The sequence below is a fragment of the Eptesicus fuscus genome, chromosome 2, assembly GCF_027574615.1.
Source record: "Eptesicus fuscus isolate TK198812 chromosome 2, DD_ASM_mEF_20220401, whole genome shotgun sequence".
In the NCBI taxonomy this organism is placed as follows: Eukaryota; Metazoa; Chordata; class Mammalia; order Chiroptera; family Vespertilionidae; genus Eptesicus; species Eptesicus fuscus.
Window position 1 is genome coordinate 101,789,258 of NC_072474.1, and position 23,547 is coordinate 101,812,804.

General features: G+C 42.0%; 1 protein-coding gene across 2 annotated transcripts in view; it reads right to left on the reverse strand.

The window, feature by feature from the left end:
- STIM2 (stromal interaction molecule 2) overlaps window positions 1-23,547 on the reverse strand; it is a 139,524-nt gene that overhangs the window by 59,443 nt on the left and 56,534 nt on the right. For both annotated transcript variants that reach the window (XM_054729652.1, XM_054729655.1), the window contains exon 2: window positions 18,642-18,772. In XM_054729652.1, the coding sequence (XP_054585627.1) occupies window positions 18,642-18,772 (131 nt within the window). The remainder of the gene's footprint in view (window positions 1-18,641; window positions 18,773-23,547) is intronic.

The following is a 23,547-nucleotide window of genomic DNA, read 5'->3' on the forward strand; positions in this document are numbered from 1 at the left end:
AGCTAACACAGAGCCCTACACATTACTGAGTCTCTGAATTAACCTTGAAAGCATTTAGTCCCAGACTTAAGGATATAATTTCAAATATTAAGCTGCTATTATTTAAGCTATTTTTAATTCAGGTATTCTATTACTTGCAATAACAACAAAAAATCATCGTAAATATACAGCAGTATATTTCCACATTCCAAGACCCATAGTGGATGCCTGGAACCACAGACAGTACAGAACCCTGAATGTACTGTTTTTCCCTATACATACATACAGTATCTGGATAAAGTTTAATCTATAAATTAGGCATAGTAAGAAATTAACAACAGCAAATAAAATAAAACTATTTTAATATATTGCAATAAAAGTTATGTAAATGTGGGGGCGCTCGCTCTCTCTCTCTCTCTCTCTCTCTCTCTCTCTCTCTCTCAACTGCTCTAATAACCAAAATGGCTACTAAGTGGCAATGGGCAGCCTATACAGAATGGGTATGTTAGAGAACAGGATGATTCATGTCCTGGGATGAAGTGGGACAGTGAGAGATTTCACTAACGGTGCACAATTTAAAACTTATAAATCATTTGTCAAATTCTCCATTTAATATTTTTGGGCCATGGTTGCCTGTGAGTAACTAAAATCATGGCAAGAGACATTGTTGATGAGGAACTACTTTACTGTCTCAAATATCAAAACTCCTATAGCTTGCTGGTCCCCATCAATTAGGTCTAGAACCTAGAGTTCTAGACTCATTTAATGTCTGGTAATGAGCAAAGATGGCTTTTGATACAGAAAAGCAAAAGCAAGAGACAAATAGGGAATTATAAATATAAGGAATCACAAAAACTAATTAATAAATTGACTTGATAAACCAGATTATCCAACAGCCTTGCGTATCTTAAATTTAATATTTTTGGACCGTGGGTACCTATGGAAAACTGAAAGGAATGAGTAGTTAGACTACATTAAGGAAATTGACAGGTTCTTATCAGCAGTTCTAATAAGTATTCACATGAATTTTATGTGTAGTTTCACTTTTAATATTAAAATTTTTAATCAATCTGGTTTGCTTTTTACATAAGGTAAAAGATTAGAATCTAATTTTATTTTTCTCTAAATCCTAATTATCCAATCATTGCTTATTGAAATAACTTTAATATCCCAATGATCTGTAATGCTACCTGTAATCAGTATTATTGCATGGTTTACCTAATCGTATGCATACATAATTCTATTCCGGGTATATTCATTCTATTGAGTGCACTTACTTGTTTCACTTTAATACTAATAGAAGAAAATCGATGATGATTTTTGCAATTTCTAATAATGACATCATATACAAACGCAATCATTTTATATATGGCTCTGGCACAAATCTAACTGACATCACTGCAACTTAGTAAATGTGCTATGAATCCCAGTAGTAAGAGTACTAAAATAGCACATGATTTTTAAGATTTTATTTTTTAGAACAGTTTTAGATTCATAGCAAAGTTTAACAAAAAAGTAGAGTTCCCAAATATCCCTTGCCCCAGAGTACATGCATTTTTTATTGAAATACTCTCTATGCACTATTATATTTAACACGTTAAGCGCCATGTCAATCACCGGTGACTGACACTGTACTTTCCGGAAAGGAAGACAAAACAGGCTTGGCGCTTAACGTGTTAAAGATCTATGATGAGCTTTATGTATAGGTCAGTACACATAGGCATACATATGCATAGAGTTAACAAAAGTTTGAGGAAATATTATTTGTGTAATCAATAAAAAAAGAGATATTCAGTGATTGTTAACTTAAAAAGAATACTTTGTTACTTTCATTAAGAAACTATTTTCACTAGTTACTGGGAAAGATTTTTACACAGAAGTAAAAATAAACTTTTAGAACACTAATGTTAGCTCTTCCGCATCTTGTCACTCTTAAAAGTATTTACTAACAAAATATATTTTAACAAACACACATTTTAATTTTCATTAAGATGAAACACCATGAAAGCACAATGCAATAAATTCTTCACATAAATATTTTCCTATTATGAACCAGACCCTCCCTGTTCTAAGTGGTGAGAACATAGCAAAATAAAGCAAACAAAACCCTTACCCTCAAATAATATACTTTCTTGCACAAGGAATCCATAAATTAATAAAATAAGTAAAATTAAAAGTATATTGTTACTGTCCTGGCTGGTGTTGCTCAGTGATTAGAGCATCATCCCCTGCACCAAAGGGTGGTAGGTTTGGTTCCTGGTCATGGCACATACTCAGGTTTTGAGTTCAATTCCTAGTCGGGGCATGTATGGGAGCAGCTGATCAATGTCTCTCTCCCCCTCCCCCTTTCCTTCCCCTCCCCCTCCCTCTCCCTTTCTCCCTCTAGAATCAATGAAAAGAACACACCCTCAGGTGAGGATTCTTTTAAAAAGTATGTTGTTACTTGAAATAAATGTTGATTTTTTTTTAAGAAGAGAATAAAATATGTAAGTACTTTCTTATTTAAAAAATCAAAGGACAGATAACCCATAAAATTATCGGGGGGGGGGGGGCGGGGGGGGGGCCCATAGCCAGTCTGGCTCAGTGGATAGAGAGTCAGCCTGCGGACTGAAGGGTCCCAGGTTCGATTCCGGTCAAGGGCACATGCCAGGTTGCGGGCTTGATCCCCAGTGGGGTGCGTGCAGGAGGCAGCCGATCAGTGATTCTCTCTCATCATTGATGTTTCTATTGCTCTCTCCTTCTTCCTTCCTCTCTGAAATCAATAAAAATTTATTTTAAAAAAAAATTGGGGGGGGGGGGAGAAGGTTAGCTTTAAAGGGATAGAGGAAATAAGATATATGGGACAGAAACAAAAGGTATATTTTTTGCATATACCTTTGTTTCACAGACAGAAGTGTGAATCCATATAAATATTTTTATAATTATAAAATAAAATTTTAAATGTGATCACTAAAAGTTACAAGTAAAATTAAACAAATGAACCTAACTGTATTATCTAATTAGAAATGTAATCATGCAGTTAGGAACTATCTCCACTGACTTTAACTCTAGGAACAACAACACAAAAAAAGAACTTACTAAAAAAAAAAAGGGTTCAACTGTTTTCAGTAACCACATGAATGAAGTTAATGGTAGTAATATGTATCCTGAGCCTGTTGTGTGTACACTGTGGGATAAATCTAATGAGTAATTATGCTGGCGTTGTTAAGCACCAAGAGTTCCCATGTGATTGCAGGAAGACACAGGGGTAAAATCAATGAAGTTAAATAAAAACCTTGTAGTACTAAATTTATATCATAAGTATCAGGCTGAATTCATAGTATATATCATCATCCTTAAAAATAATTAAAAAATATTCCCTAGGTTTATCCACAGAAGAGACAAGGAAACAATGACTAACAGCACTACTAGTACCTTGATTGTGGTCTATCAGGTATTTTTTTCCTCCAATAAAACAAATCAAGGCTTCTCAGGGAAATGGTTGAAGAAAGAGGAATTCTGGAGCCAGAAATGTACAAGCTGAGCATGGAACATCTATCACAGTAGAAAGCCAGAAACTATCAAAGACTACTAAGGCAAGCTAAAATAAGTTTCTGCTGGCCAAATATAAGACAATTTAAACAACAACAAAATATATCACATGAATTCATAATATTATACACATACCCATATACTCACAACCCCACCCACACACACACACACACACACATTCTTCTATCTCCTTTGGAGGATCCTTGGGAACTACCTAATTACTATTAGCAGTATTTTTTTTGAAAGAGAGACGTGGATGGGGAGGAAGGTGGGGGGAGGGAGGGAGGAGGTAGGGAGGGAGGGAGAGAGAGAGGGAGAGGGAGAGGGAGAGAGGGAGAGAGGGAGAGAGGAGAGAGGGAGAGAGGAGAGAGAGAGAGAGAGAGAGAGAGAGAGAGAGAGAGAGAGAGAGAGAGAGAGAAAACACTGATTAGTTGTCTCCCATTACACATCCTGACTGGGAATTGAACTGGCAACCTAGGTATGTGCTGACCAGGAATCAAACCTGCAATCTTTTGGTGTAAAGGATGATGCTCCAACCAACTGAGCCATCCGGCTAGGACCTACCTAATTATTTTTGAAAAGCTATAAATAAAGGGAAAGAATCATCCTTTTATCCTGTCTTTCCTATATAAATAGAAAACCAAATAATTTCTAAGATCACAAAACATCAAAGATAATGTCAATTTATTTGGCCCACTTTAAGGAGTGTTACGATGCAGCTATTTAAACAGTTAACTCCATTGTCAGAAATGAAGATAACAGAGAAAAATAAATTGGGTCAAGCAGAAAATCAGGACATATTACCCTTAGATATCCAAATGGAGATATTGATGCAATTGGATATATGAATCCAGAGCTTAGGACTCCAATAAATGGAGGGTATTTAAAAGTTTTGAAATTAGGTAAGATCACCAAGGGTGTAAGTAGGCAAATAGGTGTAAAAACTAAATTCAGGAGCACTCAATATTAGGAGGTCAGGGAGATGAAGAACAAATCAGCAAAGAAACAGAAAAGAAGTAACCAATACAGTAGAAGAAAAATGTGGTTTCCTAGAAGCCAAGTGAAAAAAAGTATGTTAAAAAGGAAAGCATGTTAAACTAAAGGGGCTGGTAAGTGATATGAAGACTGACAACTGACCACTGTATTGCAACATGGACATCTCTGCTGAGCATAGTAAGAACAGTTTTGGTGGAGTAACAGAGGCAAAAGCCTAAGTAAGTTCAAGAAAGAATGAGATGAAAGAAATAGTACACAGCTCCTTTCAAGGATCTTGTTGCAAGGAAAGGGTAAAGGAACTGGGAAATGACGAAAGGGAGAAGCAGATTCGAAGAAGTTTTTATTTGCTGCGTTTATAAGGTGGAAAAACAATGGCAGTTTTGCATCAGATGGGGAAGATCCAGTAGAAATCAAAAATATGGTTGCTGAGGAGAAGAAAACAAGCTACTTCACTATCTTAAAGTGGTAAGAGAAGATAAGATCAAGTACACAGTCGAAGAATTCACTTCTGCAAGGAGCACAGTTAACCCACAGCAACAGGAGAGAATACAGAGTTTATGGACACAAATGTAGACTGTTGAGTCCCCAGTGGTTATATGACCTCCATCAATAAGAAAGGCACATTCTTGGGCCTCTTCCCAGGTTACTGAATAAGAAACTCGAGGTGGGCCTACTCATGTGTGTTTTGAAAAATCCTCCAGGCAATTATGATGCACACTAAAGATTGAGACCACTGGACTATGAAGATACAATATAAGTTTTGAGGAGGGAAAGAGAATAACAAAACACTATGTTCTGAAATGTTTTAGTTAAGTAATAATGGTCAAAATGGATCTTAAAGGAAGAAAAGACTAGCAATTGGGAAGACCACTTAGAAATCAAATCACAAGAATAAAGCTTAACAACTCAGAGGGGGACAGGGAAGCATTGAGCCTGAGTTGTAAGTAAAATAGTGATACCATCAATAAAAATACCAAGGTAGTTAAGAAGAGACAGGAAACAGGTTTTCAAGAAAGTCAGCGAGTGACTGGTTCAGCATGAGATTTTCTAGACAGGAAAACAGAAAGAGATGGCAATGTAGATTTTCAGAATTTAGGACAGAGTAGGAGATCCTAGAAGACAAAATGTGAAAATGAAATTCAGGACAAAAGTCAGAACTGAACATATACAGACATAATAATTAAAGCCATGAGCCTAAATAAAGCTTCCTAGTTGAAAGAAAGGAAAAAAGAGGACCAAAAACCCCAAAAATCTTATGGCAGACACTTCAGGTTTCTGGTTCTGCATGTAAGGAGCTTGGAAGTTGCCACTTCATTCTAACAGGAAAAAGCTGCATTGACTGAAAAGTAAAAAACTCATCTTGGATCCATTAGAAAGGGGAGAACACGGGGCTAACTGCTGCCTAGTGCTGGGGTAGGAAAATCTGAACTATAATTGACGAATTGCTGGAGATTCAGTGCAGACAACTGAAAGTCTTGAGAGTTAAAAACTCTAGGGATACCCAGTCATACGGAGGATGTAGAGGTTTAGAACGAGTCTATTCTGAGCTAAAGACAACAGAGACTCTGGGCTCAAGATAAAGTTCTGCACCCACCTTCCTAACTACCTAGATTCTGAATTAGAAGCCTTGCCCATAATAAGAGATTATCAGAAGTAAAATCTGTTTACATATCTATATGACAGCGCAAACTACTAATTAGAGTATCTATCTACTCTTCTTGTCGCTCTGCAATGACCCTCTGAAACCCCAAGGTCCTTTAGCCCTTCTTTAGTTCAAAGTGTCATATGTACCTCATTTTCCTTTTCTGTCTCTGAATCTTTCATGTGTGGGAGTTTCCAATTCTCTCATGTATGATGGGTTCCCATGTGTACACATGTGATTACATTTGATTATTTTCTCTTGTAACTCGATCTCATGCAGATTTAATTATTAGATCAGCCTAAAGAAGTTAGGAAGGTAGAAGAAAGTTTCTTCCTCTCCTTCAAGCACCCCCATGATATTGTAAAAATTATCTCCAGGTTCCCACAGTAAATGTGGGGGGGGGGGGGTGCGATCCCCTCCTGTTCCCAGCAAGCAGGGGAAAGGGAAAAAGAACCATTAAAAAATATCCCAGAGCACTCTGTTCCTCTAAACAAGGTGTGCCCTAAAGGGAAACTGGTTATCCAGAGCCTAATTTGTAGGGATGTTATCAGAGCCTGACTGACAAGGGGAACCACTCCACTCCACGAGGCTCTATCTTCAGTGGCAGAAGGGAAACACCTAACTCTAGTTCACGCTAGCCATCCCGTCTCACCTAAGCAGGAAGGAAAACAAAAACAAAACCTGGGAAACCTGGGTGAAGTTTACAGTGCAGAGACAGATGCTCACTGAAAGACTGAGACCTAACCCCTAGCCACAGGACTGAAGAACACCTCCCCTCCCACCACACCTCATCGCCATATTACTAGAGGCCTATTTACAGCAGTTCCTTTTGCCCCATACATCATATCCAACTATCAAGAAAAAATTACGTGGCATACTAAAAATAAAGAAAGGGTCAATGCATATTATTTTAAATTAATATAGAAAATACTGTTAAGCTAAATTATGTCTAAAGACTAAAAAAATCACTTAACTCTAAGAAACAAGAGTAAGAAAAACACCCGAGTCTCTGTCCTGTTACTAGAAAAGCTGTACTATATAAAGAGACTTAGGGTAATAAACTAAACTGAGATAGATCCAAGCTTTACTAATAGCACAAACCTTGGCACAATGCTTAGATCAAATGAGTAACAACTCAGTGAAGGAGCAATGGAAAGTAAGTGCAATGGAAAGCAGACTGTGATAAGACATACAGCAAAGTAAGTACAAAGCCCCATTTGCCTGGGACAGTCATACTAATATATACCAATTGGCCTGGTGTAATTATTAATAGCACCCTCTTTTACTCTCAATAGTATTCCAGCTTGGATGACGAATTATGCAGTCACCCTATTTATAATTACAACAATATATGGCATGGAGTTAATGCTACAGTAAAGGTACGTTTATATTTAATTCATTTGCAAAATGGGAATAAATAGATTCTGTACACACCCCCAACTCAGAGATCTTTGAGAAGATGAGACAGTATTTGAAATGTGCTAAACTCTCCAAAAAAAATATTACATAAATGCAGTGCCATGCTATGATCCTGAAAACGCCCAGAAACAGAGGGGGCGGAGAGGAGCAGGACTGGCAGTAAAGTCAGGCTAGAACTGAAGGAGTACAGATGCAGGTCCTGATTCACACTCCTACTCTTCTGCCCTCTTCCAGGCTGTAACCCTATTTAATATGAAACTCTTGGTAAGGCAAATTAAAAATGAATGGAACAGGAATGGGAAACAATTTTTAAAGAAAAAATGTATTTACTTAAAAAACATTTTGTATTTTTCAATTAGAGTTGGCATTCAATATTATATTAGTTTCGGGTGTATAGCATAGTGGTTCGACAATTACATAACTTACAAAATGATTCCCCCAAGAAGTCTAGTATTCATCTGGCACCATACAGTTATTACAATATTATTGATTATATTCCCTATGGTGTACTTTACATCCCCGTGACTATTTTGTAACTGTTAATTTATAATTCTTAACCCCTTCACCTTACTCACCCACCCTCACAACCCCCCTCCCATCTAACAATCACCAGTTTGTTTTCTGTATCTGAGTTTGTTCATTTATTTTGTTTTTTGAACCCACATATATGTGGATTCATATGCTATATCTTTCTCTATATGATTTATTTCACTTAACATAATACTCTCTACATCCATACATGTAAAAAAGGTAAGATTTCATTATTTTTTATGGCTAAGCAACATTCCATTATACATATGTACCACATCTTTATCCAGTTGTCTATTGATGGACACTTATCTTGCTTCCATATCTTGACTATCCTACCTTATAATAGGGAAACATGCAAATTGACCGCACCTCCGCTATGCCCATGATTGGGCCTGCCAGAGGCTGGGGGCGGGACTCCAGGTGGCCTTTCCGGCTGTTGAGAAGACCAAGATGGCGGCTCCAAAACCTCTCAGTTCCAGGGGTCCCGGGTGGCAATCGCCACCCGGGGGGCTTGGCCGAGCCCAGCCGGGTGCTCCCGGGTGATCAAGGAGGCGATCGCCACCCGGTGGGGCATGGCCGGGCCCAGCGGGCGCTCCCGGGGTGATCAAGGCGGCGATAGCCACGGGGGGCGTGGCCGGGCCCAGCCAAGCGCTCCCGGGGTGATCAAGGCGGTGATCGCCACCCTCGGGGCGTGCCCGGGTCCAGCAGGGCGCTCCCTGTGATCAAGGCGCCATCGCCACGGGGGGGGGCGTGGCCGGGCCCAGTGGGCGCTCCCGGGGTGATCAAGGAGGCGATCGCCACCCGGGGGGGCGTGGACGGGCCCAGCCGGGTGCTCCCGGGTGATCAAGGCGGCGATCGCCACCCGGGGGGGCGTGGCCGGGCTCAGCGGGCGCTCCCGGGGTGATCAAGGCGGCGATCGCCACCCTGGGGGCATGGCCGGGCCCAGCAGGCGCTCCCGGGGTGATCAAGGAGGCAATCGCCACCCGGGGGTGCATGGCCGGGCCCAGCGGGCGCTCCCGGAGTGATCAAGGCGGTGATCGCCACCCTGGGGGCGCGCCCGGGTCCAGCCGGGCGCTTCCGGGTGATCAAGGCGGCGATCGCCACCCAGAGGGGCGTGGCCGGGCCCAGCCGGGCGCTCCCAGGTGATCAAGGCGGAGATCGCCACCCGGGGGGGCGTGGCCGGGACCAGCCGGGCGCTCCAGGGGTGATCAAGGCGGTGATCGCCACCCGGAGGGGCGTGCCCTGGTCCAGCTGGGCGCTCCCGGTGATCCAGGCGGCGATTGCCACCCGGGGGGGCGTGGCCGGCCCCAGCCGGGCGCTCCCGGGTGATCAAGGCGGTGATCGCCACCCTGGGGGCGTGCCCGGGTCCAGCAGGGCGCTCCCGGGTGATCAAGGCGGCGATCGCCACCCAGGGGGGCGTGGCCGGGCCCAGCCGGGCGCTCCCAGGTGATCAAGGCGGCGATCGCCACCGGGGGCGCTCCCGGGGTGATCAAGGCGGCGATTGCCACCCGGGGGGGCGTGGCCGGGCCCAGCGGTGCTCCCGGGGTGATCAAGGCGGCGATCGCCACCTGGAGGGGCGTGGCCGGGCCCAGCCGGGCGCTCCCGGGGTGATCAAGGCGGCGATCGCCACCCGGGGGGGCGTGGCCGGGCCCAGCCGGGTGCTCCCGGGTGATCAAGGCGGTGATCGCCACCCTGGGGGCGTGCCCGGGTCCAGCAGGGCGCTCCCGGGTGATCAAGGCGCGATCGCCACCTGGGGGGCGTGGCCGGGCCCAGTGGGCGCTCCCGGGGTGATCAAGGAGGCGATCGCCACCCGGGGGGGCGTGGACGGGCCCAGCCGGGTGCTCCCGGGTGATCAAGGCGGCGATCGCCACCCATGGGGCGTGCCCGGGTCCAGCCGGGCGCTTCCGGGTGATCAAGGCGGCGATCGCCACCCGGGGGGGGCGTGGCCGGGCTCAGCGGGCGCTCCCGGGGTGATCAAGGAGGCAATTGCCACCAGGGGGGGCGTGGCCGGCCCCAGCCGGGCGCTCCCGGGTGATCAAGGCGGAGATCGCCACCCAGGGGGGGCGTGGCCGGGCCCAGCCGGGTGCTCCCGGGTGATCAAGGCGGTGATCGCCACCCTGGGGGCGTGCCCGGGTCCAGCAGGGCGCTCCCGGGTGATCAAGGCGGCGATCGCCACCCGGGGGGGCGTGGCCGGGCCCAGTGGGCGCTCCCGGGGTGATCAAGGCGGTGATCGTGCCCGGGTCCAGCAGGGCGCTCCCGGGTGATCAAGGCGCGATCGCCACCGGGGGGGCGTGGCCGGGCCCAGTGGGCGCTCCCGGGGTGATCAAGGCGGTGATCGCCACCCGGAGGGGCGTGCCCGGGTCCAGCTGGGCGCTCCCGGGTGATCCAGGCGGCGATTGCCACCCGGGGGTCGTGGCCGGGCCCAGCCGGGCGCTCCTGGGGTGATCAAGGCGGTGATCGCCACCGGGTGGCGTGCCCGGGGCCTGCAGGGCGCTCCAGGGGTGATCCAGGGGGCGATCGCGGAGACTTGCCCAGCTGCTCCCAGGGTCCCTGGGAACATTGCAGGCATGTGGTTGCTGAGACCCAGACCAGGCTTCTGGCCACAGATTCATAGCTTTGCGGAGACCTAGGGCAGGGATCTGCTTCATCTTCAGAGAGACAGAGGTTCTGCAGTGCCCCCAAGACGTGGGTGGGCCCAGCCAGGGATCAAGGGGCATGGAAGGACTCTTGGCAGAGGGGCAAGGACCCTCACCCCTGAGGCGGGGGTTGAAGGGTGGGGCCACCTCAGTGAAGGGGTACTGCACTGCAGGGTACTGGACTGACTGATGTGATTCAGAGAAGCTCCCAGTGCTAATGAGCCTCGCTCAGGCAGCCTTCACACTTCAGAGGCAGTGACTACTGCTCCTGCCTTCACCCAAAAGCAAGCTAGCTACACCCTGCCCCATAGCAGAGCATGCCTAGGCAGTGAGTGGGAAGCCTTCCACCTGCTTCGGAGAGGGGGGGTGCAGTAAAGAATGGGGGGAGAGGAAAGAATGTGGAGCATCCGCAATGAAGAGGTGCTTGAGAAAGAGGCTGGGAAGTCTGACTGGAACGTTTGTTCTGTTTGCTGGGCCGCTGCCCCTTAGGAAGCGAAAAGAGCATGGCTCTGAGGGCTTCCTGTGTGCTCTGAGGGCTTCCTGAGTCAAGTTCCACAGCCAACTGGAATTGGCCTCAGTTTCCTGGTCTGTAAAATGGATGAAGCATGTCCCAGTGCCTTCACTGATCTTTGATGGCCAATTGAGATACTATATAAAGAAAATGAGGGAAGAAGTGACAAAGAAAAGGAAGGACAAAAAACACAAAAGAAAGATTGAAAGGAACCTGTAAACCCATTGTCACTTAAATAGGGAATATAGTCAGTAGTGTTGTAATGATGGTATGATGCCAGGTGGGTACTAGAAATATCGGGTAACACTTTGTAAAGTATATGATTGTCTAACCACTATTCTGTAACTAATATAAAACCTGAAACCAATACAAAATAATGTTGAATGTAAAGAAATGAAAATTGGAGTGAAATTTTTATGAATTTCAAAGATTAAATAAAAGCTGTAAAGGAAGGAAGGGGAGAATAAAAAGTGTTTTTCATTTTGCCACTTCATTAAAAAGACAGTTGTCTTTATGTGGTGCTTTTATGCTTTTCTAAGTCATTATCTCATTTTAATTTCCGGGCAACTTAAATACAAGATAAGTATTCCCTCCACTATTCAAAGAAAGGAAATCTTGGTGTGTGGTCCTAATGATTCAATCGTCAAGCCCTTATTGTAAAGCAGGGTTAGTAAAATTTTCTGTGCAGGGTCATATCTATACTAATAAAAGCCTTGGGGGTGATCAGGCCAGCAGGGGAGGGTATTTGGGGGCAATCAGGCCCGCAGAGGAGCAGTTAGGGGTCAATCAGGCCATCAAGGAAGCAGTTAGGGGGCAATCAGGCAGGTAGGTGAGCGGTGAGGAGCCAGCAGTCCCGGATTGTGAGAAGGATGTCCAACTGCAGGATTAGGCCGATTCCATAGGAATCGGGCCTAATCCTGCAGTTGGACATCCCCCGAGGGGTCCCATATTAGAGAGGGTGTAAGCTGGGCTGAGGGACACCCTCCCCAGTGCACGAATTTCATGCACCGGGCCTCTAGTCCTATATAATAAAATGCAAACCGACCAAACAGTGGACGACCGGTCAGTGGGGAGCGGGGCCAGCGACTGGGCAGTGCCAGGCCAGCCAAGACGGGTGATCAGAAGGTGGTGGTGGAGGGGCAATTGGGGCGGCTAGTGCCATCGCCCGATGGGCTCGCAGGTCACCTCCCACAGTCAGACATCCCTCGAGGGCTCCTGGTCTGTGAGAGGGCGCAGGCCGGGCTGAGGGACACCCCCGAGTGCATGAATTTTCATGCACCAGGCCTCTAGTCCTATATAATAAAGAGGTAATATGCAAATATACCCTCACTACCTCACAAGATGGCTCCCTACGACCAGGCCAGCAGGGGGTTTTTGAGGGATGACCAAACAACTGAACAAGCAGGCTGTGTGGGGTGACCAGGCTGGCTGGGGGATTAGTGAGGGATGACCAAATGACTGAACAAACAGGCTGCGTGGGTCAACTAGGCCGGCAGGGGGGTTAGTGAGGGATGATCAAACGACTGAAAATATTTTTGCAATTGCGACATATTAACAAATATATTTGGTCTTTGTCCCTGGTCCCTGACTCTTGGAATTTCTTGATAGGAGTATTTTTTGCCCTTAAGTTTCTACTAGTGAGATGACCCTGGGTTAGTCTCCTACATCCTCAGGATGGGACTGGTCACCAAAAAGACTCAGTGATTAAGGTTGGAACTTTCAGTCCCACCCACCTGGCCTCTGAGGAAACTGAGTTCTATAAAAAAGCTCTTGAATTTTGAAATTCAAAGCACTTCCAGCTTAGTGAACATATTGAGATGCTGGGAAGGTGGCATGCCCAGAGAGGTCATGAAAGCTCCAGACCCTTCCTCCCATACCTTGTCCTATATATCTCTTCCATTTGGCTGTTCCAGACTTGTATTCTTCATAATAAACCAGCAAACATAAGTAAACTGTTTTCCTGAGTTTTGTGATCCATCCCAACACATTATCAAATCTGAGAAGGGGGTCATAGGAACACCTGGTTGAGAGCAGGTTGGTCAGAAGTACACACGGCCAGAGACTTGTGACTGGCATCTCAAGTGGGAGGCAGCCTTCTGGGACTAAGCCCTTTAAGCTGTGGGACCTGACACTACTCCAGGTGGACAGTGTCAGAATTGAATTGAGTTGTTAGACACCCAGTTGATGGTGGAGAATTGAAAACTTGATTGGTATCAGAAAATACCACAGAAGAGTAATATCTACAACTTCATATATCAATAACAAAAATGGTTTCTAAGAATCTAGCCTTATTCTAGGTACAAAATTAACCAATCTTAATAAGTTAATTTTTAACTTCTGAAACATGGCTATCTAAAACTATTCCAGCTTTAAACATGAAAATGTACAGCAATATTTTCAAATATTTTATAATACTACGACTCTTAAAATTAATCATATATGCTGTCCCAAAATAATCCTTCAGCATTAATATGTTTTTTAACCTAAAACAATGCTAAGCAATGATTAGATCCTCAACTAATACCAAAATCAAAGGAAAACAAAGCACCATCAGGATAATAACTTAAAATTATGTCCTTTCAGTACAGTACCATAAAGTTTAATGTCAAAAGTTACCTCCAATTTAATTGTTGGACATAATTATAAAACGGCATGGACCATTCACATACTAAATACAATATACTTCAGATTTGGCATGGAATTTGTTTGATAAAACTAATATGGTTATACTATAAAAGACTAAGAAAATTGACGACAATAATTTTATGAAGGCTGTTTAGCCTAAAAAATAATTCTCTCTGTAAAAAGTACAAATACACTAACAAATACACTAACAAATTCTATTTATTCCATAATTTATATAGATAGTAACAATTTATGGACTAATAGAATTTATGTTAGCATATTTAATATTCAAATCTTTTTGTTTTAATCCTCACTCAGGGATATGTTTTTATTGATTTTAGAGAGAGGAAAGGAGAGAGAGAGAATCATCCATGTGAGAGAAAAACATCAATTGGTTGTCTACCATACTTGCCCAAACCAGGAATCAAACCTGCGACCTAGGTATGTTTTCTGAACGGAAATTGCATTTGTAACCTTTTGGTACACAAGACAATGTTCCAACCAACTGAGCCAGCTGGCCAGGGTTGATATCCAAATTCTTAAGCAATTATACTGGCAACAAAATAAACCACTTGAGATTAGAAAGAACAATTCATCACTAATAACAAAGAGAATTATTATTAAAAGTAATCTTATAGCTTGACTGTGTGTCCTGGGAGAGAGTGAAGAAATGGTAAGGCTGTTAAAAGAATGAATTACTCAATATAATAAAACTAGAGGCCCAATGCATGAAATTCGTGCAAGGGGCTCAGCCCTCACAGCCCCGGCTGCCTTGGCCCTCGCAGCCCAGCTTCATCCGAGGTCGTCCAGACGGTCATCTGGATGGTTGTTCTGCTATTCGCTCTAATTAGCATATTAGTTCTTTATTATATAGGATGACTCAAATTAAATGGTAATTGTTTTATATTGGTTTCCAGTAATAGTAAAACTCAGTAATTCATCAATTTTATTTCATTCATTCTACCTGAAGACAAACAGAATACATTTAAATGCTCTTTAAGTTGGAAACATAGTATAAGCTAGCATTATTCTATCACCTGTGGTTCTATAAATGAATGAAATAAACTGGACTATTTAGAACTGAAAGATATTATTCTGATATTAATGTCACTGGACCCTAACCAAAATAATTTAACCACAATGAGAAAAGATAATCTAAGTAGAAGTCAGATAATGCAGGGACAGCTATACTAATAAAAGGGTAATATGCTAATTAGACCGGACGTCTTCCGGATGTCCTTCCTAACAAAGCTGGGCCCAGGAGAAGCCGCCTGCCCAAGGTCCCAAGCGCCTGCGGCTGCGGCCCAGCAAAGCTACCCCCAGGTGAAGCTGGCCTGGGTCCCGGGTGCCTGCAGCCAGCCAGAGGGAAGGGAAGTCCAGGTCCTGGGTTCCTGCAGCCAGCTGGAGGAAGGAAGCCTGGGTCCCAGGTGCAGGGCCAAGGCAGAGGTGGTTAGGGGCAATCAGGCAGGCAGAGGTGATTAGGGGCGATCAGGCAGGCCGGCAGGTGAGCAGTTAGGAGCCAGCGGTCCCAGATTGTGAGAGGGATCAGGCCTAAACTGGCAGTCAGACATCCCCCAAGGGGTCCCGGAGTGGAGAGGGTGCAGGCCGGGCTGAAGGATACCACCACCCCCCACCCAGTGCACAAATTTTGTGCACCGGACATCTAGTTAAATATAAGACTAAAGAGTTAATATCTGGTATCTGATCTAATATGCACTAAGAAATCACTGTTAACCTTTTGCACTTGGATGTCAAGTGTGACTCGAAATGGTTAGCATCGGTAGCAGCTCTTTTTATACTCTTTGAATGTATCAATAATTTGAAATATAAAAAAATCCAAATAAATAAGTTCGTATGAAAAGAAACTCCAGTTTTTTATTCTACTGCTACGCTTTGTAAAATCTGGGGTATTTAAAAAATTAAATCCCGAGTAGAATAAAGGAATCGAGAAAAAAGCAAGCGAGTGCAAAGGGTTAAGTTTCCTAGCTAGAGAAAAACACTCTCAGTGATATTCATGATGGATTAGAGAGGAAACATGTAGAGGTGATAATCTAGGCACAAGATAACAAATATCAAGATGAGCAATTTTCAACCTTTTCAATCTCTTGGCATACATAAACTACTTACTAACATTCTATGGCACACCAAAAAATATATTGTACCTTTTGCCAATTTGAAAAAAAAAGGTATGATTTTGATTCATTCACACCAGAAGGCTTTTTGTGTGGGCTGTTATCATTTTTTTATTTGACAATCTAAGGGAAAAGAGGTCAGTGCCCCTGACTAAACAGTCAGGTATAGCATGTTTTAAAAATTCTTACGGCACACCAGTGTGTCACGGCACACTGGTTGAAAACACTGTCCTAGATTAAAATAGAGCAAGCAGTAACTAGAATAGATAAATGAGAAAGAAAATAACTTTTAAGAACACAAGATTTTGTTTATAGCAGGGGTTGGCAAACTACAGCTTGCTGCTTATTTTCACAAATAAAGTTTTACTGGGACACAGACATGCCCTTTAGGTCCTGCACTGTTGTCTATGGCTGCTTGGCACTACAACAGGAGAGTTAATAGTTACTACAGAGAGAATATGACCCACAAAATCTAAAAATTTTAGTAGCTGGCCTGCATTAGTTTCCTAGGACTGCTGTGTCAAAGTACCACAAACAAAACGGCTTAAAACAATAGAAATGAATTTTTCACAATTCTAGAGGATGAAAGTCTGAAATCAAATTGTCAGTACAGCCATGCTCTCTCAAAGGCTTAGGGATAGAATCTGTTCCATGCTTTTCTCTTAGTTTGTGGTGTCACCAGCAATCCTTGTCATTCCTTGACTTATAGCTGCATAACTCTAATCTCTGCCTCCACTGTCATATGGTCATCTGCTCCCCTCGTCCATGTCTCTTCTCCACATGATGTTCTCCTCTCTTTTAAGGACACCAGTCACTGGATTAAGGGCCCACACTACTTCAGTATGTCCCCATCTTAACTAATTATATCTGAAATGGCCCTATTTCCAAATAAAGTCACATTCTGAGATAATGGGGTTAGGACTTCAAAATATGTTTTTGGAAGGTACACACTTCAACCTATAACTTGATCCTTTACAAAAAAAGCCTGCCAATTCCTGATTTAGAAGAATAAGAATTGAGGAGAAGTAGAACCAGGAGTACCATTCAACAGTGAGGAATTTCAAAGAAGACTGATGAGATTTTGTTTTGAAAGCAAAAGTAAGAGAACTCAAATATATGTACAAGAATCTGGACAGGCTTAGAGATGAAGGAATTAGAAGTAACCTAAAAATGAGTGAGCATTCCCAAGGTAAATGCTTTACACATCAGTTCAAGCACTGATGTTTAGAGAGTGTTACTGTTAGATAACAATGTGATTAAATAACAATAAGATTAGAGAATATCACTATTAAATAATATTAGACAATAGTATAGAAAATAATGTAATGTAGTATCATATAAACTAAAAGAGAAACATTTCAACAGTGACAAATACAACAAACAGACTAAATAGGACCAAAAAATAACCAAGGGATTTATTTAAAACTAGAGGCCCAGTGCACGAAATTCGTGCACTTGGGGGGTGTCCCTCAGCCTGGCCTGCACCCTCTCGCAGTCCGGGAGCCCTCGGGGGATGTCCAACTGACGGCTTAGGACCACTCCCCATCAGTTGGACATCCTTAGCACTGCCATGGAGGCAGGAGAGGCTCCCACCACCGCCGCTGCACTCGCCTGCTGTGAGCCCAGCTTCTGGCTGAGCGGCGCTCCCCCGTGGGAGTGCACTGACCAGCAGGGAGCAGCTCCTGCATTGAGCGTCTGCCCCCTGGTGGTCAGTGCACGTCATAGCAACGGGTCATTCTGCTGTTGAGTTGATTTACATATTAGCCTTTTATTATGTAGGATTAGACAACAGCGGAATAAAGAAAACAACTTTTGTGGAGAAACTAAGAGGGACACCAGATGAGGGGGGTAGATAAGAATGCTTAAGAAATAAGGCATTATTTATTGTACAGTGAGTACAGTAGTAATTATATAGGTGACCCTCAATAAATCACATCTCCCAGTATTCATGCCCTTATATAATCTTCTCCCACGTAGACTCTGAGCTTAGCCAAAACTTGCTTTAGCCAATTTGATATTAACAAGCTCTGGCAAGCAGAGACATGATAAGCACTTCTACATGAGAACTTATTTTCTTGCAACACTGACACCTGGAAGCCAGCTGCCATACTGTGAGGAAGCTTGAGCTAGACTCCTGAATGAGAGGTCACATGGAGAGAGACCTTGAAAGACAAGAGGTCACCTTAAATATTCCAGCCCCAGCACAGTTCCCAACTGAGTGGAAGTACCATAGTGACCTCAGCCCATACCTAGGGGAACAGAAAAGGTGCCCAGCTAAGTAAGCCCAGTCAACCCAGAAAATAATAAAATAATAATAAACTGTTGTTATTTTAAGCCATTAAATTTTGTGGTGGTTTGTAAAGCAGCAATAGGTAACTGATAGAGCCAGAATAAAATATAAATTTGAGAAACCCAGGAACATGAGACTAAAGATTCTTACAAAACTGGGAATATTTGATATACACATGAAGGAAAAAAAAGAAGAAAAAAACGTAAAATACAAAGGGTAAAATTAAAATGTAAAAAGAAAAACAAAAGATGTTAAATGAGTAGAGTCATACAAGGAATAATGGGAAAATTTAAGACTAAAACTTCATTGTGTGTTATGAGAATTCCAGGGAAAAGTTTTTTCCACCTACTTCATCACTTTCATCTACTTCAATTCCACCATCTTTGTCATCATCCATTTGTTTGTGTATTGTTTGAAGAGCTTCCAGACTAAATCTATCTTCTTCTGTGAAGCATGGTGGACTCAATGACAGGCAGGGATCTGAAAATAGAACAAAGAATAATTACTAACTTGCCATACCAAAACCGAGGCTATCCTTAGAAGATATAATATTTTTTAAAACCAACAAATTAAATTTCAAACTAAGTCAAACAAAGAGGTTTTTAAAAGTCTAGCAGAGCATTCTTCAAATCAAAATTATCACATCTAAACCCAATTGACTAAGAATAAATAATTCAACTTAATTGATATTAGGCAACTACAACCAAAAGTTACACCAATAGATCCAAGAGCAGATTTAAATGCCAAGGGATTTGAAATTTTCAATAATATCCTTATTCTCAAACCATTCTACCTAAGACCTCATTTAATGTTGTACTTTATTAATCTCTATTTTATGAATCATTTTATCCACACAATTAATTATGAACAGGGCTGGGACAATATTCTTCTTTTTCTCAATTGTTCATAATACCCAGAACTTAGTTGGGCACATTTGGGGGCTCTGATAAATTAACTATCACACATTTATTAAAGTTCTAGACTTCTATATTATGCAAACCAGTGACAAGGTTATAAGCTAAAGTGATAATAAGAATATCCAGTAGTCAAAAAAGCTCACAGTCAAGTGAGAAAGAAGGTATGTGGACAATATATTGGGTTAGGTACCACTGAGAACATTAGTCATAGGATACTATCTAACCCGGACTAAGAAAGAAATGTCAGAAGTTTTCTAGAGGTAACCTCAGGGAGTTTTAAATGACCTGTAGTTGTTGCACCGGGAAGGAGAGAAAAGCATGCTTGGAAAAAGAAACATCATATGTTCAGTGGCATGAAAACAACATTCAGAGAAATGCGACTGGTTAACATGTGGAAAAGAGTCAAAAGATCAGGTAGGAAATTGATAACAAGAGGCCAGATCTCTAAAAGTGATTTTCCATATTAAGGATTTTTGATTTTTAATCCTGAAGACTATAAGAAGCCCATAAAGGATTTGAAGGAGAGGACTAACACAATCATATTAGTTACAGAAATATCTCTGGTGACAGTGTAAAATAGACAGGCTGGAGGCAAGACTTGGAGGCATGGCTGTCAGACAGAGTACAGTAATCCCGGAAGTACTCAACTGTCCATGCCTCCAAGGAATGGAGGAGGTAAAGGATAAAGATTGCTGCTCTAGGGTTTGGTGCTTGGCCAAGTTACAGTAGCGGAAGGAAAGAAAAGACAGGCGTTGAGGATATGGTAAGAGTAATTAATTTCTCCACATAAAATTTGATTCCTTTTGTTACAATGACTTAAGGCCTAGAAATCTAACTTGGAATAGTTGGGAATTCTGAACTCCAATACCTGTTCTAAAGTCTTTTAGATTCCTTTCTCAGTTTCCTTTCTAGCTTAATTCAGCACAAATGATCATTTTAATTCAAATTACTGACTTAAATTTCTTTAAAATATATGAACCATTATAAAGATCTGTATCTAAATGAATCAGGTATAATGGCTACAAAGACAATGACTAAAATATCAAAATTGTTCTCCTTTGCCAACCTCTCATAGACATATACCTTAGCCACCCAAAAATGCATCAGTGCACATCATGTACTCCGTATCAGAACATGTTTCTCCTCCAAACAGATTTCCCTGTTCCTTTAAATATGATATGGAGTGCCTATAATGTGCCAAGGCCCTTGTTGGTGTGGGGCACCCAATATGACAACTAAGACCAATTTCCATCCTCAGTACCCTCACCTGTGTTAAATGCAACATGGTTTGACATATCTTTTCAGCATTATACTCTGAACATTCCTATCTTTTCTCTGGATCAAGGCCAACACCTTCCACTGAGAAAAAATGAATCAGCTAAACAGAATAAAACTTAACTCAAGTCAGCAATCAATACCAATGTTAAATTCCAGGTTGTTTTCCTCTACTCAAAGGCAGATGTTCAGTCTGATTATGCAGAACATAGGCAAATGAATTAAAGTGATTTCACCTAATAAGAAGCACCTACTACATTGCAGAAGTCAATGCCATTTTATGTACATAATTTAATCCCTATAACCCAGTGTGAGTCACGCATTACCTCAAATATTCAGATGAGAAAATGAGACTCATGAGTAACAGGTTTAAGATCCCAATGCTAAAAATGACAGTACTGAGATTCAAACCAAGTCTTTGAAGTACCAACTAATGCTCCAGAATCAGTAGAATAAACATAAATGGGTGTCACTAGTGTCAGAGAAGAATAAAGTTTTGCTATCCTAGATATTACCAGGACCTGGTTGAGGACCTGAGAGAACCAAGAAGCATAAATGTGCCCCAGGGAAGGGGATCACTTGACACTTCAGGAATGATATTCACAATCTAGAATACAAACTTATACTTGCCACATATCTCTTCCTTTTGATAATGATATGTCTTCGCTTTAATTCACACTCCCTTGAACAAACCTTTCTAACAAGTATATCATTCCCACATAGACTGACATATTTGTTGAATGGTTTAAATATATATAAATACTAGAGGCCCAATGCACGAAATTCGTGCATGGGTAGGGTCCCTAGGCCTGGCCGGCGATCAGGGCCAATCCGGGCCTTCCGGCTGCCGGCCAGGGCCTTCCTTCCCCAGCTGCCAGCTGCGGCCTTCCTTTGTTCCATGCCGCCCCCTGGAGGTCAGCACACATCATAGCGAGCAATCGAACTCAGTCTCCCAGTCAAACTCCCGTGGGGACAATTTGCATATTAGCCTTTTATATAGAGAGAGGATAAGAAGCCAAATAAATTAATTTCTGAATACAAGTTATTTATCCAGAAAATACATAAATGCCACACTCTAGGTAAGACACCAGGTATACAAAAATAAAAACAAAGTTAAATACAGCAGGTATGATGACAGATATGTAATAAATATATAGTGGTGGCAAGACTAAGTGAATAGCCCTGTGTATATGCATAGCAAGAAAAGCTTAAAGAAGGAAGGGATATTTATGTTGATTCTTGAAAGATGAGCAAGTGTCTGCTAGGAAGATATGTATAAGCAAGAACATAAGCTGCTAAAAGTTATTGCACTAACAAAATAATGACAATAACTATTGAAGGGGTTTAGAACAGGCCTAAGATATGCTACCTTGGCATGTGGATTATTTTAAACTGAAAGACATAGAGAACCTGTGGACTCACAAGAAACTTTTACCTCTCCCTTAAGAAATTTAAATGTGAGGCCTTGCCCCTAATAAGAGTTATTAGCAGATACAATTTTTTATGACCTATCTATAGGGCAGGGCAAATTTCCAATTACTGAACATCTGCTCTCATTATCTTGCGAATGACCTTCTGCTGAAGCCCCAAGGTCCGTTACCTCATCCTTAGCTCAGAATGTCTTAAGTAATTCATTTTCCCTTTTTTGTCTCTAAATTTCTCATGGATGCGGGACTCCCATATGTGTGTATATAATGAAATGTGGTTATTTTCTCTTGTTAATCTGTCTCATATAGATTTAATTGTTAGACCAGCCAAGAAAAACCATAAAGGGTAGAGGAAAGTTTCTTCTTCCCCCACATTATCAATTATGGAATGTCCATTATACATCACATATATATAAATAACATATTATTCATTTTAGTTTGCATATAAAGTAGGCATTATTATTCCCATTTGATTAGATAATTAAGAAAAAATACTGACATCAATGTGGGTCAGATTATGAAGGGATTTACAGATTATCCTAAAGTGACAATAAAAAAGAAAAATACTAATAAATTACTCACTGAAAACCCCTGCTTACAGTTGCCCCTGTTTTCTCCCAAGTATACCCATGGCTGGATAATTCCTTTCAGTCCAACTCTAATGTTTCTCCTCACAGACCATCCTACTTCCCTATCAAAAACAGCCTTGCCTTTTACTCTCTACCTATTTTATTTTTCTTCATAACACTTTATCACAGCATACGATGTTATGTTTTTATTTTCTTACTGCCAAATTCCCCCACTATAATGCAACAATGTTACCACAGACTTTGTTTTAATCATTACTCTTTCCTAAGTACCTAGATCAGTGTCTAGAACATCATAAGTGCTCAAAAAATATGTGCTTACTGAATTACTTATCTAGTCTTTAATATAAATGTATGGAAGAGAAAAACGTTTCAGTAAAAGACTTAGCTAATTAGAAATGTAAGATGTACAAACTGACACTGAAACTCCTCACTTCTTTATGGCACCAAAGTTAAATCTAAGTAGTTAGTAGAAATCTAATAACATTATTCCTCTGATTAAAACTATTCAATGGCCTCCGAGAGCTTAAGGTTTAAAACCTATTTATTCATGGTCAAATATTACTGTTTAAGTATTTCTTGAACAAAATATACATGTTAAGCAAAAATAATTGAAGAAAAATTTAAAATATTTAGGACAGTCTTTCTGAAGTCTCTTATGCTCTAGCATAAAAATAAAACTTGATGAGGGCAAGGACTAAATCTCTTTTATTGATTACTAGACATTAGTACTAGTATTATACAGTATATGTATATTATTACTATATATTACCACATCTAATAAGTAATTATACCTGACTTTTACATACAAGTAACTGCGTTTTGAGTGTCATTAGAAAAGAGAAATATGTGGAGGTTAGAAAAGAGAAAGCAGAACAACAAAAAAAGGTAAGCTCTGGGATCCACAAAGAGTAGGCTGGCTTGCCTATTGGTTCTCAATTGAGAGTGCTACTTAGTGCTCCTCCCTTCTCCCTCCTGCTCACCTCTCCTCCCACTCTGCTTCTGGAGGGGTGAGAAGGACAGGGATGTTAAGTAACTGACCCAGTTTT